The sequence below is a fragment of the Coffea arabica genome, chromosome 1e (assembly GCF_036785885.1).
Source record: "Coffea arabica cultivar ET-39 chromosome 1e, Coffea Arabica ET-39 HiFi, whole genome shotgun sequence".
NCBI lineage: Eukaryota > Viridiplantae > Streptophyta > Magnoliopsida > Gentianales > Rubiaceae > Coffea > Coffea arabica.
In genome coordinates, this window is record NC_092311.1 from 49170408 (window position 1) to 49184565 (window position 14158).

A 14158-nucleotide genomic window follows, 5' to 3' on the forward strand; every position below is an offset into this window, starting at 1 on the left:
GGTGCCTTTTAAACCATTCTAAAAATGCTTGTCCAGTTTTCGATAGCGTGATCTACACAAGTGATATTTTGCCGTGGCAGAAAGGTGTTTGGTATAGTGTAGAGCGACTGTTTATTCTCGTTGTTGTAATTTTCATCCCAAATCACGTCAGTAAAAAATTGATGTACACAGGAACCTTCCTCGTGCAAGTCCGCAAAAGGTATATCATAATAACCTGACAGTCATTGAGGAACTCGCTACTTGCTACCCTAGCGGACATACTATTAAGGAGACCCGATACACAAGGTGTTGCATACATGGACATCAGGGACAGAACGGGTGGAGTGGATTTCTGGAAGCATGACTACACAATGGCTTCGCCTGAGATGGATCAATAGACATTTAAACGAATCCAGAAAATACAATAATCTGACATCCCGATCGAAGGCAAAATTCTGGTGTAAAGAGTACTAGTAGTGCGAAAACCATTAAGATAAAGAGTGAAAGAAATTTACTGATTCGAAGAAACAAAAACAACTACAACAAATTTAGAAAACACAAAAGCAAAGGAAAAAGAGAAAACGCAATTACAACAAATTTCGAAAACAAAAAAGAAAATGAAACTCTAATAAACTCAAGCATAACAGACTATTTAACAATGAAAGTCATATAAACTATCCACTAAGAGCTGAATTCTCAAGTAAACAAGATTAAGAAAAGTTGTGGCAGAGACAGCATCAGCAGAGATTGAAAATGCTGCTGCTGGAGCATTCAAACTCAAGGCTTTGTCTCTTCTTCATCCTCTTCAATCTTAGGCGCCAGGTAAAATCTTATATAACCCATCTCTGCAATCTTGTACTCAACAACTACAGGAAGCTCTGAAGACAAACTGATGGTTACTGTGTTAGACAATGGGCTTGCCTTGGTAAAAGAGTTCAAATACCTAAGGGCAAATGTCAAGGACACTGGATCATTCATTTCTATAACAGTTGCTTCCTCTGGCTGAAAATAATGACAAAAACAAATAAAATCCAATAACAGAGCATAAACTGACAAAAGCAGTAAAATTCTCACAAAATAATGTACCTTGTCAACAGTTGTATTCTGCCGGCAAACAATATTAGCAGACCCAATATCACCTCTTGTTGAAAATTTTACACCTTCTTTTGTCACAGATATCACAACTGCAAAACACCCAAAAAAGTAAGTAAATACAAAACGGACCAACCCCTATATCAAATACAAAAGCCTAACCAAGGTTGACACGTTTAGCTTATTGGTGACTTCTACTAATAAAAGTACCTGTATCACCGATACTGCTGAGATCTTTACAAATTCTAGCAAACTCAGCCGAAGGCATCCTAACAATAGCCTGGTACTCTGCTTCTGGAATTCCAAGGTGCTCACTGTCGATGTCCATAAGCTTCATTTCAAAATCAGCTATCTTATCTTGAGCTTCAAATCCATGACAACATAACCAAAGAAAATCAGTTGACGCAATATGTTAACCACCAAAAACAAATACTGTATTGAATATTAACCATGCCAAACAAAAAAATCACACACACACACAGATGACAATAAACCCATCCTAGAAAATCACAGGAAGAAGGATTTGAGGCAAGCGGAGGAGCAGCGAAAGGAAAAATCAAAGAAGGGAACAACTTTGAAGTCTACTTTTAAATCACGAACTTATATATTTTGGAAAAAAAAGTATCAACGTTTTTTTTATTTAAATAGAAACAAGCAATATTGTGGTAACTCCCCGATAAACCATGTATTCCCCGCAACAAAAAAAAAAAAAAGATTTATAAACATCACTTCATTTCAATATATGAATCATCAGAATCTAGTCTTTACATGCACATCGTTTTCAGCATCTAAATTGCAATTAATATGATTTCCCATCTGATTTTTCAATAATTACATTTTTTTCTGTTAATTTAACAAACTGTAAATATGAAAGATTCAGAAAATACATAGTCAATTTTTTTCAAAGAAAACATAGAAATACCAAAATAGAAAACTTACTGGGACTTTCAAACATGAAGGTAACAGTATCACTGCCATCGTCGCCTTTAATGGTGATGATGTCATCGTTTCCGGCGCACTTGAGCATCTTAGCCATATTGTTAAGATTCATCCCCATGGAAAAATTACGGTCACAGCGGTAGTGCTCAAAGCCTTCGGATCTGAGCAGCAGAGCCACCAGCGCGACGTGGCTGGAGTCCATGGCTTGCAAGGAGAAGCCACTCGAGGAACAGTCGAAATTCGCATCGTTCACCAAATCTTTTATGGCGTCCAGAACCTTCTTCAACAAACTACCCTGAACAAGCCTTAATTCAAACATCTCTGAAGGGAAATTCAGAGGGAAATGGCTAGGGTTAGGTTGTACAGAGGGCCGGAGAGTTCTTTTTTCTTTTTTCTTTTTTTTTTTTTTGAAGGAGGGAAAGTGGGAAAAAGTGGGAGGGAAATATTAGCGGGGGTTTATATACAGCACTGAAAGTAATGGGGGAAGCGTGCTTTGGAATTTTAATACCAGTAGGGACTAAAGGGCATTTTAAAAATTTATTTTTGTTTAAAGAAACCTTTTTGTGAGATGGCGGGATTTGAGTGGTGCCCAATTTGGTAGACGATTAGAATTCCCGCCATATACTGATTTGGAAGTCCTCAGCGTGAAGTTTGGGCCAGGTCCACTTATTAGGCTGCGGTAACAATCCAGGAAAGCGCTAGCGGGCTACAATTTGAGCAATGGTTTGGGCTTAACCAAAGTGATTCTCCCATTGGTTACTAAAATGAACATGATTTATTGTCACCCACGCAATTGTTGCATCTTCTATTTGGATTTGTTTCTTGGGTTGATCAATCCGCAATGAATAATTTAACTCTTATGACCTGAAAAAGATTTTTTTTTTTTTTGTCAACACATGGGTGTCCGGGTCAATCCTTACAGGGTCCGACTAATCCCCTGTGGCCCGGGAGAGGAGGCTCCACTCCACACCGAACACGTTAACAGCGGGACTCGAACCCTGGACAAGCCAAGAAGGTCGCCATACCCTGGCATATATCAATGTCTCTCTTTAGTAATCATTCATTTGCAAAAGCCCCACACATCACACACATTTATTTTTTTTACTATATAAAAGCGAAATTCATTAACAGGATCGTTAGAAATCATCTAACGTGATTTAATTTACATCACAAAAATTTGCAGACTTCTGTAGTATATTCGTGGTATCAATTGATTTTAGAATAATAGATTTAGCTATGATCATAAGGCTTGACCGAGTTACCTATAATTTCGAAGCGTCAAGTCAATTTCTAAGACCAAACAATCTCCTGCTGGCACTTCACAATTTCGCACTCCCTTCTTCCCTGTCTTGTGTTGCTTTCATTTTTTCTTTTTTAAGTCAAAGTTGTTGCTTTCATTTGACAACCGTTCCTGCTTGGCAAAGCAAATGAAAGTTTGTTGCCGAGCAGGGGGCTGCTTTTGGTTCCACTTCCATCCCATCACGATGAAGACTGATGCAAATAATTTCATTAAATAAAGAGTAAATTTTATATATATTGATAGTATATACACTATCACCATTTAATTCATAATATATGTACAAAAGTTGAATTTCAAATTCCAATTTTGCATAATTGTTATTCATCTAATGCTGACAGTATATAGGAAAAATTATACACTGTCAGTGTAGGCAAAAATTAATCAATTGTATTAATTTTTGAAATATTTGATGTATTATATGAATGAAATGTTTTTCAACTTGTTTTTGTTTGTATATTATTATAACATTATATTTGAAAATTTTATTTTTGAAAAATAGACCAATCAAAATGGAGTTGTAATATTTGAATTTGAAATTCAAAATTTACACATATGTAATGGATTCAATGGTGATAGTGTATTAGGATTGTCAATGAGGTCGGATTAACCTAAACTTAGCTCGTTAAGCCCGAAAACAAGTCCAATGAGCCCGACCTTTTAGTGAACGGATTTGAATTTAAATCTAAAAATTATGCCCAAATTAAATATGAAATGAGCTCAAGCCTTATTAGACCCAAATCCGATATAGTCCCAACCCTTAAATTACATTTATATATAATTTATATTTTGATATTATACATAATTATATATCCAAATATATTATTGCTAAATGTTAAATATATACAAATTATAAAAATACAAAAATACATTTAAAAACTCTTTTACTAGTTTTCTTGAGAGCCAATATTAGTAATGCATAACTGAAATTCTAACTTTTCTTATTGGTTGAGTAAATTTTTGTGTTAGCATAATATTGATTAATTTATTTTTGGTCTAAAAACACAAATTATCAAGCATGTTTTGATTCAAATCACAAAGTTATGAAAAAGTTTCAACTTTTGAAGATGTATTGGTTTATGGCCGCATGTTTTATTACTATTTTTCATGTATTTTGAACGAATTAGATATAATATTGTAAAAAAATTCTTGATTTATATACTTTTTAAAAACTATTACTTGTTCATGTTTAATTTTAATATTATAATCCTGTGAATGTTAAATTAGTTTTACAACTTAATAGTTATAGTAATTATATTAAGAAATTTGAGGAGCAATAAGTGAATTTGGGTTAAACGCGAATAAGGTTCAAAAATATGAATATTTTATGAGTTGAATATGATCATCATATTTATTAACCCGAAACTCATAATTCGAAACTCGAAAGTGTTACAAATTAAATTAGTTAAGTCTAAATTTATGAAAATCCATCTTATATGACCTGATTGGCAAGCTTATAAAATTTACTGACTTAAAAAGATACACTGTTTGTGTGTATATAAGATTTACTCAATAAATATTCCAAACGCCCCATAATTAGTTGAAGAAAAGCAAACAACTCCAGCATAGGTTGTCACATGTACATGTATTCCCCAAATTTTATTTATAAAAAATTTACTAAAAATAATGAGTATTTTTAAGTCATCTGTAATGAGATTAGCGTAGTACAGTAGAATTTTGGGAGAGTCCTGTCTTGTATCAAATTTAACTATCAAAATCAAATGCACGAGTTTTTAAGCGCTCGCAATCACTTTCTTTATAACTTACTCTCAAATCTCAATCATCATTATTATTATTTGGATCTCCTAGTCCGCACCCTGATTAATTCGACTCGGTATCTCCTCCGGCAATGGCGGATCCATTCGAGATCTCCTTCGCCGGAATCTTCCTCAGCAGCGCCTTCGCCGCTTGTTTTGCCGAGGTAACTCTTGTTTTTCTTAGTAGTAAACTCTTTCAACATTTACGTTTCTACGTTCTGAAAGGTAAATTACTAGGTAAAATGACATACTTACAGCTCGTCTGTGCAAATTCCATTTCAGCGCTGACTACCAATGCTCAATGCTGTTAGATTCAGATTTCACATTTAAATGTGGATACGTTGATCTTAATTTTCTTTTTGTTTTATTGTTTTTTTTCCTTTGGTGAATTTGTTGATTATGCCTGCAGTTGTGTACTATTCCCTTGGACACAGCTAAAGTTAGGCTACAATTAGAAAAGAGAGCTGCCATTAGTGGGGAGGCTGGGGGTGGTGGCTCAAAGTACAAGGGATTGTTAGGTACAGTTGTGACTATTGCCAAGGAAGAAGGTCTTTTAGCGCTTTGGAAAGGAATTATACCGGGATTACACCGTCAGTGTCTCTATGGCGGTCTAAGAATCGGCTTATACGAGCCTGTAAGTTTTCGGTGTGAGTTGTTTTTGCTTAAAATTTTTAGACACATGGTTGTATGTATTAATTTTGGCATGCTATTTTGTACACGTCGGACAGGTTAAGGCATTCTTAGTTGGGAGTAATGCTATAGAAGATGTTTCTGTTTAATAAAGTACTTGCTGCTTTGGTAACTGGTGAGTTAGCTCTTGTTTCGTGTGAGTTGAACTGGATTTACTATGTTTGATGTATGAGTTGTATTGATTTCTTTTTCTGTTCATAAAAAGGTGCTATAGCAATTGCTGTTGCTAATCCAACTGATCTTGTGAAAGTTCGGCTTCAGGCTGAAGGAAAGATGCCTGTTGGAGTGCCTAGGCGCTACTCTGGAGCTTTGGATGCTTATTATACCATTGCCAAACAGGTGAAATTGCTGATAAGTATCTAACCACATACAGTTATATGTGGTCGTTGGTTAAATGCTTTCTTAGTTATTCATTTAGCCAACAAAAATGAATAGGAAGGACTGGCAGCTTTATGGACAGGGCTTGGGCCAAATATTGCTAGAAATGCAATCATCAATGCAGCTGAGCTAGCTAGCTATGATCATGTGAAAGAGGTAACCTCGATTTTGTTACTTGATTTAGAATATGTGATTGCTTCTCATAATCAGTTCTTAATCTGCATTCTAACTTGTCCATTCTGTTTCTTTCCTTGTAGACCATTTTGAAATTTCCAGGATTTTCAGACAATGTTTTAACCCATCTTCTAGCCGGTTTAGGGGCAGGTTTTTTTGCTGTCTGCATTGGGTCTCCTGTTGACGTTGTAAGTTACGTTTGCTCAGACACTTGTTGCAGTTATGCTAGGCAGTGAATACGGCATCCCTGTGTCAGCATCAAGCTGCTTTTGTAGCTCTTTTCTCTGCAAAGTGTTATTCCTGTGGAGTGATGTGGGTTACAATATTAAGATCTTTTAGTAAAACTGTCTAGGGAAAAGCACAAATATAACAGGGTCTATTATGGCATGCAAGAAATATAAGGAAAGTGTCGATGGTGTCAAACTTGTTTAAGTACCAATAGAAGCACAGTTTGCTTGAGACGATTGTTACTGGCATGAGATATGTATAAACAAAATGGTGATGAGCATGATTGTTTCTGAAAACCTGTATACGTTCTTGCAAAAACTTGAAGCATTCCTAGCATGGATTTAAGTCTACTCCTTGACATTACTGTTGACAAACTTATTTTGAATCTAAGCTTTGGTGATATTTTTCCAGGTAAAATCTAGAATGATGGGAGATTCAATCTACAAAAGCACCTTGGATTGTTTTTTCAAAACTTTGAAAAATGAGGTACGTATTGCCTCTACTTTTTCGTTTCTCATTTAACTGTGACAAAGTTGCAGTATTTTCATCTTTCTGCAGTCATCAAACAATTGTCTAAAAATCATCTTTCTTCCTTTTTCTATTCCTTCAAATCTAGTTATACGAATTTGGATGTGGTACTGCTGTATTCGGTCATGGTCTCTGTTGCTATCAGTGAAATGTTTTTAGATGATTAAGTTCATCCGCTGTTGTGCTGGGGACAGCTATGTGCTCTTAGTCTTCAGTGTCTTGTTCAGTTATGATGAAGCACACTCTGGTTGATCTGGAGCAAAAATTTGGATACTAGATGTACTATTGCGACAGATCTATTTCTCCGGCTAGCTAATGTCTTCTGATAAAAAATTTTGCAGGGGCCTTTTGCTTTTTATAAGGGCTTCTTACCCAACTTTGGGCGACTAGGTCTATGGAATGCCATCATGTTCTTAACTCTTGAGCAGGTAAGTGATACTTCCGCCTTAGGAAGGTTGCTTCTCTATTCAGCATAAGTTGTTATATGTTTTTAACCTATTGAAAATAATGTTTAAGATCTCCTTTTATCAATGGGTTGATGCTCCAAAGACCGGTTTAGTTTGATGAGTTGTAAAAGATTTTATCCAGTAAAGAATTTAGTTTCTTCGTCACAAACAGAAACTGCTCATTCCTCTCTCTACTATATTATAACTAGTATGGTGCTTCTGGAATAATTTTTCTGTCAACCATTAGAAATTTGGCTGCATCTTGGTCCTTGCTTCTTTGAACTCTGGTACTGGCTGCTGGCGCTCCTATCCACAAACCAACTAATAACAATCATATTTATTACTTCTCTCCATGACAGGTCAAGAAACTATTTTTGTGAGTAATTTAAACCAAATCACCTCCTTGAGTTTTGAGGAGCTGTCATCTCTCTGCGGGGTGAGAGTGAGAGAGAGGGTCCTCTCCTGCATCTGACTGTTCATCATTCAATTGATAAGGAGCATTTCTTTCTGCGGGGGGTCTCTGCTTATTCAAAGATCATGAAGGAGCACAAATGCGGATGTCAATAAAAGTGAATTCCTTCTTGTCCGTATTAGCTGTGACAACATTGCATAGTAGTATATACTCGTTGGAAAAGCTTTCGACACAGCAAAGAGAATTACCGCTTTCAACAATATTTCTAGAATTGAAGAATGCGAGATATTTGAGACATATCGTGATGCAATTCTTTTGTTTCAACTTAACCCTGTATACCAATATACTGTACTTAATAGTGGAGGATTTGTATATTCAGATTATTCTGATCTTATGAGATAATTTTTCATGCAGGGTATCTGTATGAGCTTTCCAGGTTCCATGCCCAAAAACTGAGAGAGCTCTAGAGGCTCTTCCAATTCTATCAGGAGTGATCTTTGCAATACCCCGAGCATCGAGCGAACAAATAAGAAACATTCAAGTGCTAAACGCTACAGCTTCATCAATCTTACAACAGAGTGATTAATTCTCTTAAGATACAGAGGAATTATGCATCCTTAAACAAATCTACTGACTGAAGACTTGAATCTACTATAGCCAAGAAAACTCCCATAACCGAAGCACCTCAGAGCTCGACCTCGTCCATGTCTTCTAAGTTTTAACTAGGCTAAATAGTAGTACAAATTCAATACCCGTTCTTGGGAACGACGTATACCCTGGCTTTAATTAGCGACCCATTTCCAAGTTTAAACCCGGGGCTCACCGGAAAGCCCACCACCTGAGGCACGCCCGCACCCATTCGTCCACCACCTGGAACCCTCGCCACACTGTCCATATACTGCGGATGGAAATCAGCTCCCTTAGCCGCCTCAAAATGACTAGGCGGTGGGTCCATCGAAAATGCCAGCAAATGTAGCAGCCAAACTGCCTTAGCAAGGCCCAAAAACTCCCCATAAAATTGACTCCTGGGGTGGTTTCCGGCCAAAACTAGGCGGCGCTGCTCCAAGTCCCCGAATAACGATTCCTCCATTTTGGGATGAACAATTGCCAAATACTTCTTGAAACAGAAGTTCCCGAAGCTGCAAGTTGGAAGTATCCCTAACAGTTCAATTGGGTCCATGGCTTTCATGTCGCGGTACTGAGTGAAGCAATCGCGACGGTGCTGGTCGGGATGGATCAATGAGGAGAGGCTGCCGTCCATGTAAAAGGTCTCGTGGTCGAACCCCTGAAACATTTTCCGGTTAACATAGGATTCTAAAGCGTACTTAGCGTGGTTGGCTCCGACTATGGAGTCCGGAAAGGTGGTGGGGGTGGGTGTAGTCGGGGAGGCATTGCTGGAGAAAGAAGCAGCTTCGATGGATCTCACAGCGGCTGTGATGTCCCAATGAGCTGAACGCATCAGGGAAAGGAGCATTGCCGTGAATGATTTAGCAGTTTCCTTTACTGAGCTCATTGTCGATTCAAATATCTCCGGCGCCGGTGACGGTGCCAGGCCTGCAACTGCATCGGAAAAAAAAATTCGTAGTCAAACAACGAATGGCACAATCTGAGATACATGCAAAGAAACGAGGGTAAACATGTCATTTAGCAAAGGGTAGTATTTGGAATAGGATCCTGTCACCTTGACTACTACAGCTGACTTTTCTCTTTGACTTGCTGCCTTTCCTTACACCGCTGCCACTGCCGCTCAGCGACGACGCCGTTTTAAACTTCTCTCTTAAGTTCTCAATCTCCACATCCTTAGCCTTCACTTCCCTCTTCAACTCCTCCAACGCCGCCTCGTACGGCGCCACCACCTCCCTCAGCGTCGCCGCCCCTACCTTCCACCCCCCTCTCCCTCCTCCAGTATTCCCAAGACTCCTCCTGAACCTCTCCCTCAACACCCCGATCCTCCGCAGCTCAGCAACCACAGCCACGTCCGCAACGCGCATTTTATCCGGATCCCAGGGGCAGTGCGCCTCCTGCAGGCTAACGTACGCCCGCTTCATCGCGGAAGCCGCCTCGAACACTTCGCCAATCAGCATTTCCATCTGGATAACTCTCTCATTTCTCGGGCCACAATTTCGGTCCCCTTTGCTGTTGTTCCTTTTCACATCCCAATTCTTCAGCGAATCTCCTCCGTCACCCACATCGTAGCGGTCATCGTCTTCTTCGTCCACGTCTTGTTCTTCATCTTCCTGAGTTTTGAAGTTGTCGTCGTCGGAGTCGTCGGGGGAGTGAAGAACAGTGGCATCGTCGGCGTGGCGGATGGAGCCGAGGGGGTTGAGTAAGCAGTTGGCGGTGACACGTTGGATTAGATCGGAGAAGTTGGAGACCTTGGTTGTGGTGGCGGACATTTTGTTGATCCTGACTGAGTTTGTGGGACTCGGGCTGCCAGTCACTCGAGTGGGCAGTGGCATCAGTTAAAAATGTGAGTAGTAGTAGACGAGCAGGATTAGTCAACGAGTCAAAGCATTTGCTTTGTATAGATTTTTTTTTTTTTTTCTTCTCTTCCCAGTAGAGGCTCGGTTTAGATTTATGGTGGGAATGTGGGGAATGTATTACCGACTTATCCAAAAAAAAAAAAAAAAAGATAGTCCTATAGGAATACTACAACTTACATGTGCTGGAAATGAAAAAAAAAAAAAAATCAATGAGCTTTTGTCTTGGTTGTTTTGTCTGTTCAATGGGACGGGTAAGTAGCTTAAGAAAACTGAGAGAATCAACAGAGATTTGTGGTTGGACAAATGCATTCTCACACTCACTGAGCAGTGTAATACTACAGAATCATACTACCTAATACTACTAAAGCTTTAGGGCAAAGTAATGAAGAGTTGATTAGCTGAGGAGGAGGAGAAGAGGGGTAAGAGGGCGAACCAGTTGCTTTTCAGTTGAGGGATGTCAGATCGTAGAGAAAACTTTGTAGGGCGTTTGGTGAGGTGATCCCGATTGACTGGAAAACTGTAGGATAGCTGCATCTCTGGCACTTGAGTTTCATCACGGCTCCCATGTCCTCTCTTCTTTCTGCAGATTCAGTTTACACAATCATATTTCGGAATACATTTTGATGCTTCTCTGAATTATCCCATAAGATAAAGAAAATTTAAATGAATTATTGCTTCGAAAGCCCGTTTGGTTATTAGAGTATTTTGGTTTTGAGAACTCCCAAATTTGAGGTGTAAACACAGTCTACTATTTGGAAAAAGTTACGTTAAATAGGGCCCTGTAGCTACAGCATGTTGTCCTCCAAAAATAGAAGATAGTAGTGCTCCATCAGCTATTAGCAAAGGCAATTAGAGAACCCTTCGTTTCAACAGTATAATTTACGATGTATGAGTAGAAACTACTTTCGTGTATTTGCCACGCCATGAGGCTAAGAATGATGATGTAAACTTCTTTGAAATAATGCAATAATGAGCACCAAATGTCGGGTGAAAAAAATGATCAAGCCCGCAGGCAGGAGTTCATATAATAGTACGTATTGGCAGGCAGGTTTGGTGAAACGTTTCTTTCTGTCCTCATGGAACATGGTCGATTCACTAATAGTAGTACTACAAATATCAGAATTTTAGTAGCCAATCCCCATGGAGGAAGAAACTTAATTAACTTGGTAATTGGAGGCAGAACAAGTGATGGTCGGTCCCCGCTCCCCCTCCCCCCGTAGTCCCAAAATCCAAAATTGGCTAAACTCATTTCCACGATCAATTGATCACTGGCAAAAATTTAAGGATCGGAGCATCTTGTGACTCGTAAAATCTAGTCCTTTGGCACTTAAGAATCTTTGATGCAATTGCAAACATACCCTTTAGAGCAGTGTTTTCAAGAGGTAAGAGTTTCATCAATTTTACAAGTGTAGCTAACAGTGTAAATTTCGAGGCCACAAAAAAAAAAATTTAAAAAAAAAAGAAAAAGAAATTGGAACTCTAGAACAAACTCATGCAGACACCAATCCATTACCTTGACTTGTCGCATCGGAATGAGCGAAGTAACACGCTAGAAAACATAGTTGAAGATGGCTAGATCAGTGTGGGCAAGTTGTGAACTGAACCCAGAGAGTCTTTGGGGAGGGGGGGGGGATAAATTTATAGCAACTCTGAGGGCACTGAGGAAAGGTGAATAAATATTTTACTAGTATTTATAGAGTTTGGAGTGGAACTAATGCATATGGCTCTCCATGAAAAGACAACAGGAAGGTGCTGTACTTTATTAGTAGTGTATTTGTTCATTAATATGTAAGTTGAATTATTTGAACACTAAGAAGGTTCTGATAATCTGAAGCCCGATCACTTGTAAATCAAGATAAAAGATGTTCAATATATATATATATATATATATAAACCTGCAGGAGTACTTGAGATGGGTACCAGCCAAACTTGGAGAACTCGGATGATCAGGCTTAAGCTGGGTTATGGTGAGTATCTCTTCGGTCCTCCTAAATCGACAAGTGGAGTATTAATTTTCATTTAAGGCCAGGCATTGAAATGCTAACATGCTGCAAGCGAGCATCCCCTGAAACACGCACTACTATATTTGACAAGTTCAACAAGTTAAAGAAACACTTCGACGATTCACCCTCTCCAATCGGGTTCAAACCTCACCAGCAGCGAAAAAAATCTAAGGATTGTGCCATAGCACTCCCTTGGTCTAGTTGGGTCTGTATACCCACTAGTCCTTACAACAGCCTCCTTAGGCTCCCCCTCCCCCCTAGATTAGGATAGAGTAGGTTATACACATGTATCGTTGCTGACAAAAAAAAAGATTCACCCTCTCCAATCACATCCCTCAGTTTTCGCAATGTGTCCCCTAGCAACAGGATCTACCATTTTTTTTTTGTTGATAAAAGAAAAGTCTGAGTGAGTCCAGTTTCGATTGCCATTATAATTAAGGAAATACATATTCTTGAAATCATCGGCAACCAACTAGCCAAGTACTATTTGCAAAGAACATAAAATTGAGTGCGATTGTCCGTCACCTTTTGCAAAATGAAACCATTTTTCCTTATTATATCTTTTTTTTTCACCCTTATAATATCAACTATCAAGGATGATAGTTTCTACACAATTAACTTCAATTGCACTTGCATTTGTCGTGCCATAAATGAGATTTGTGCTGATAAAAATATAAAACACGGTCTATTATATTTGCATCAACCAAAAACTTTCTAAAGTGCTCAAGCTAATGAGATTCATTGCAATTACGGAGTCTCGTTATTGTTTTTTGAGTTTTTCACGTGATTCATATACACCGTGCCGGGGCCTAATCTTAAAAAGACAGCGTGACTTAGTCACCAGCAGGAATCTTGAGGCAATAAAACGAGAGAATACGTCCACACGCGTGAATATGGTACCCGCCCAACAATGAGACACTGAGATGGTCATGGACCTCCCCCAGTACCCGTATCACGTTTTGGAAGGCCCTTTTGGATCTGAATGGGTTAAGAGGCGGGCCTTGGACAGAAGGAACATCTTTTTGAGTTAGATTGAAGCCCTACGGGATGGATGTGAACTCTCAACGCGTTGCGTGGCCACTAGGCAGCTCCTAGGCCTACGTGGGCTTATTTGTGAAGAAATCCTCAACAGTTAGTCTTCGTCGTGTAATGGTCCAATAATTTGCAAAATCTTGCAAAGCCACTAGTGCCAGTTGAGTCACAATAATTAAAAAAAAAAAAAAAAAAAGGGCAAAAGTGAATCTAGAAGTGCAACTCATCTGGCGGAGAAGAGCTGGAACCTGCAAGCTGGTGCTGCGAAGTTTGAAGAGCCACCATTAGCTGTGGAGATAACTGGAGCGGGTACAATGGGCTGTTGTAGGCCCTCCACAGCAGGCGAAGGCGGAAAATAATGCAACAATTATGTCTGGGGACTTTCGGTAGCATTTATTTACAAGGAAAAGAGCAAAATCATTCGCAATGTCCCTCCATATTTTGTTCATCGTTCATCTTTAAAATGATAATTTTATCACCCTTATGTAATTAAATCGATAAAATTTGATCACTTTTTAGTATAAAATCACCATGTGACCTATATACAGTCATTTTTTACGTACAAAAATATTAGATTTCACTTTTTTAGTAACAAAAACGAATATAGATTGGGTCGAATCTTATTTTTTTAGGAAAAGAATAAATAGGTTTCAAGACTAAAAAATTTATTTTACAAAATATAAAGGACATTTTAAACAACCTTCTCGAGAAAAAGTGTAG

At 38.6% G+C, this 14158-nt stretch overlaps 2 protein-coding genes and 1 pseudogene across 2 annotated transcripts; 1 reads left to right on the forward strand and 2 right to left on the reverse strand.

Annotated features, from left to right (window-relative positions):
- Nucleotides 1-467: 467 nt before the first annotated feature.
- Nucleotides 468-2474, reverse strand: LOC113710475 (proliferating cell nuclear antigen). Its single transcript, XM_027233509.2, has 4 exons — nucleotides 2011-2474; nucleotides 1282-1434; nucleotides 1066-1163; nucleotides 468-981 (listed from the first exon to the last, which is right to left on the reverse strand). Exons 1-4 carry the CDS (start codon nucleotides 2327-2329, stop codon nucleotides 757-759), a joined length of 795 nt encoding a protein of 264 aa, XP_027089310.1. The 5' UTR covers nucleotides 2330-2474; the 3' UTR covers nucleotides 468-756.
- Nucleotides 2475-5012: 2538 nt separating this feature from the next.
- On the forward strand, nucleotides 5013-8303 carry LOC113710491 (mitochondrial uncoupling protein 2-like; annotated as a pseudogene).
- Nucleotides 8304-8462: 159 nt separating this feature from the next.
- On the reverse strand, nucleotides 8463-11107 carry LOC113710483 (protein GRAVITROPIC IN THE LIGHT 1). Its single transcript, XM_027233519.2, has 3 exons — nucleotides 10837-11107; nucleotides 9602-10350; nucleotides 8463-9480 (listed from the first exon to the last, which is right to left on the reverse strand). Exons 1-3 carry the CDS (start codon nucleotides 10935-10937, stop codon nucleotides 8666-8668), a joined length of 1665 nt encoding a protein of 554 aa, XP_027089320.2. The 5' UTR covers nucleotides 10938-11107; the 3' UTR covers nucleotides 8463-8665.
- Between the last annotated feature and the right edge of the window lie 3051 nt (nucleotides 11108-14158).

Excerpts from the sequence above, each read along its gene's own strand:
- LOC113710475 (XM_027233509.2), bottom strand. The coding sequence starts at position 2,329 with ATGTTTGAATTAAGGCTTGTTCAGGGTAGTTTGTTGAAGAAGGTTCTG. Across the intron at positions 1,435-2,010 it reads CTTCATGTTTGAAAGTCCCA|CTCAAGATAAGATAGCTGAT; the intron begins GTAAGTTTTCTA and ends ATGGATTTGAAG. Across the intron at positions 982-1,065 it reads AGAATACAACTGTTGACAAG|CCAGAGGAAGCAACTGTTAT; the intron begins GTACATTATTTT and ends CATTATTTTCAG.
- LOC113710483 (XM_027233519.2), bottom strand. The coding sequence starts at position 10,937 with ATGCAGCTATCCTACAGTTTTCCAGTCAATCGGGATCACCTCACCAAA. Across the intron at positions 10,351-10,836 it reads CCTCAACTGAAAAGCAACTG|CCCGAGTCCCACAAACTCAG; the intron begins GTTCGCCCTCTT and ends AGTGACTGGCAG. Across the intron at positions 9,481-9,601 it reads AGTCAGCTGTAGTAGTCAAG|TTGCAGGCCTGGCACCGTCA; the intron begins GTGACAGGATCC and ends TTTCCGATGCAG.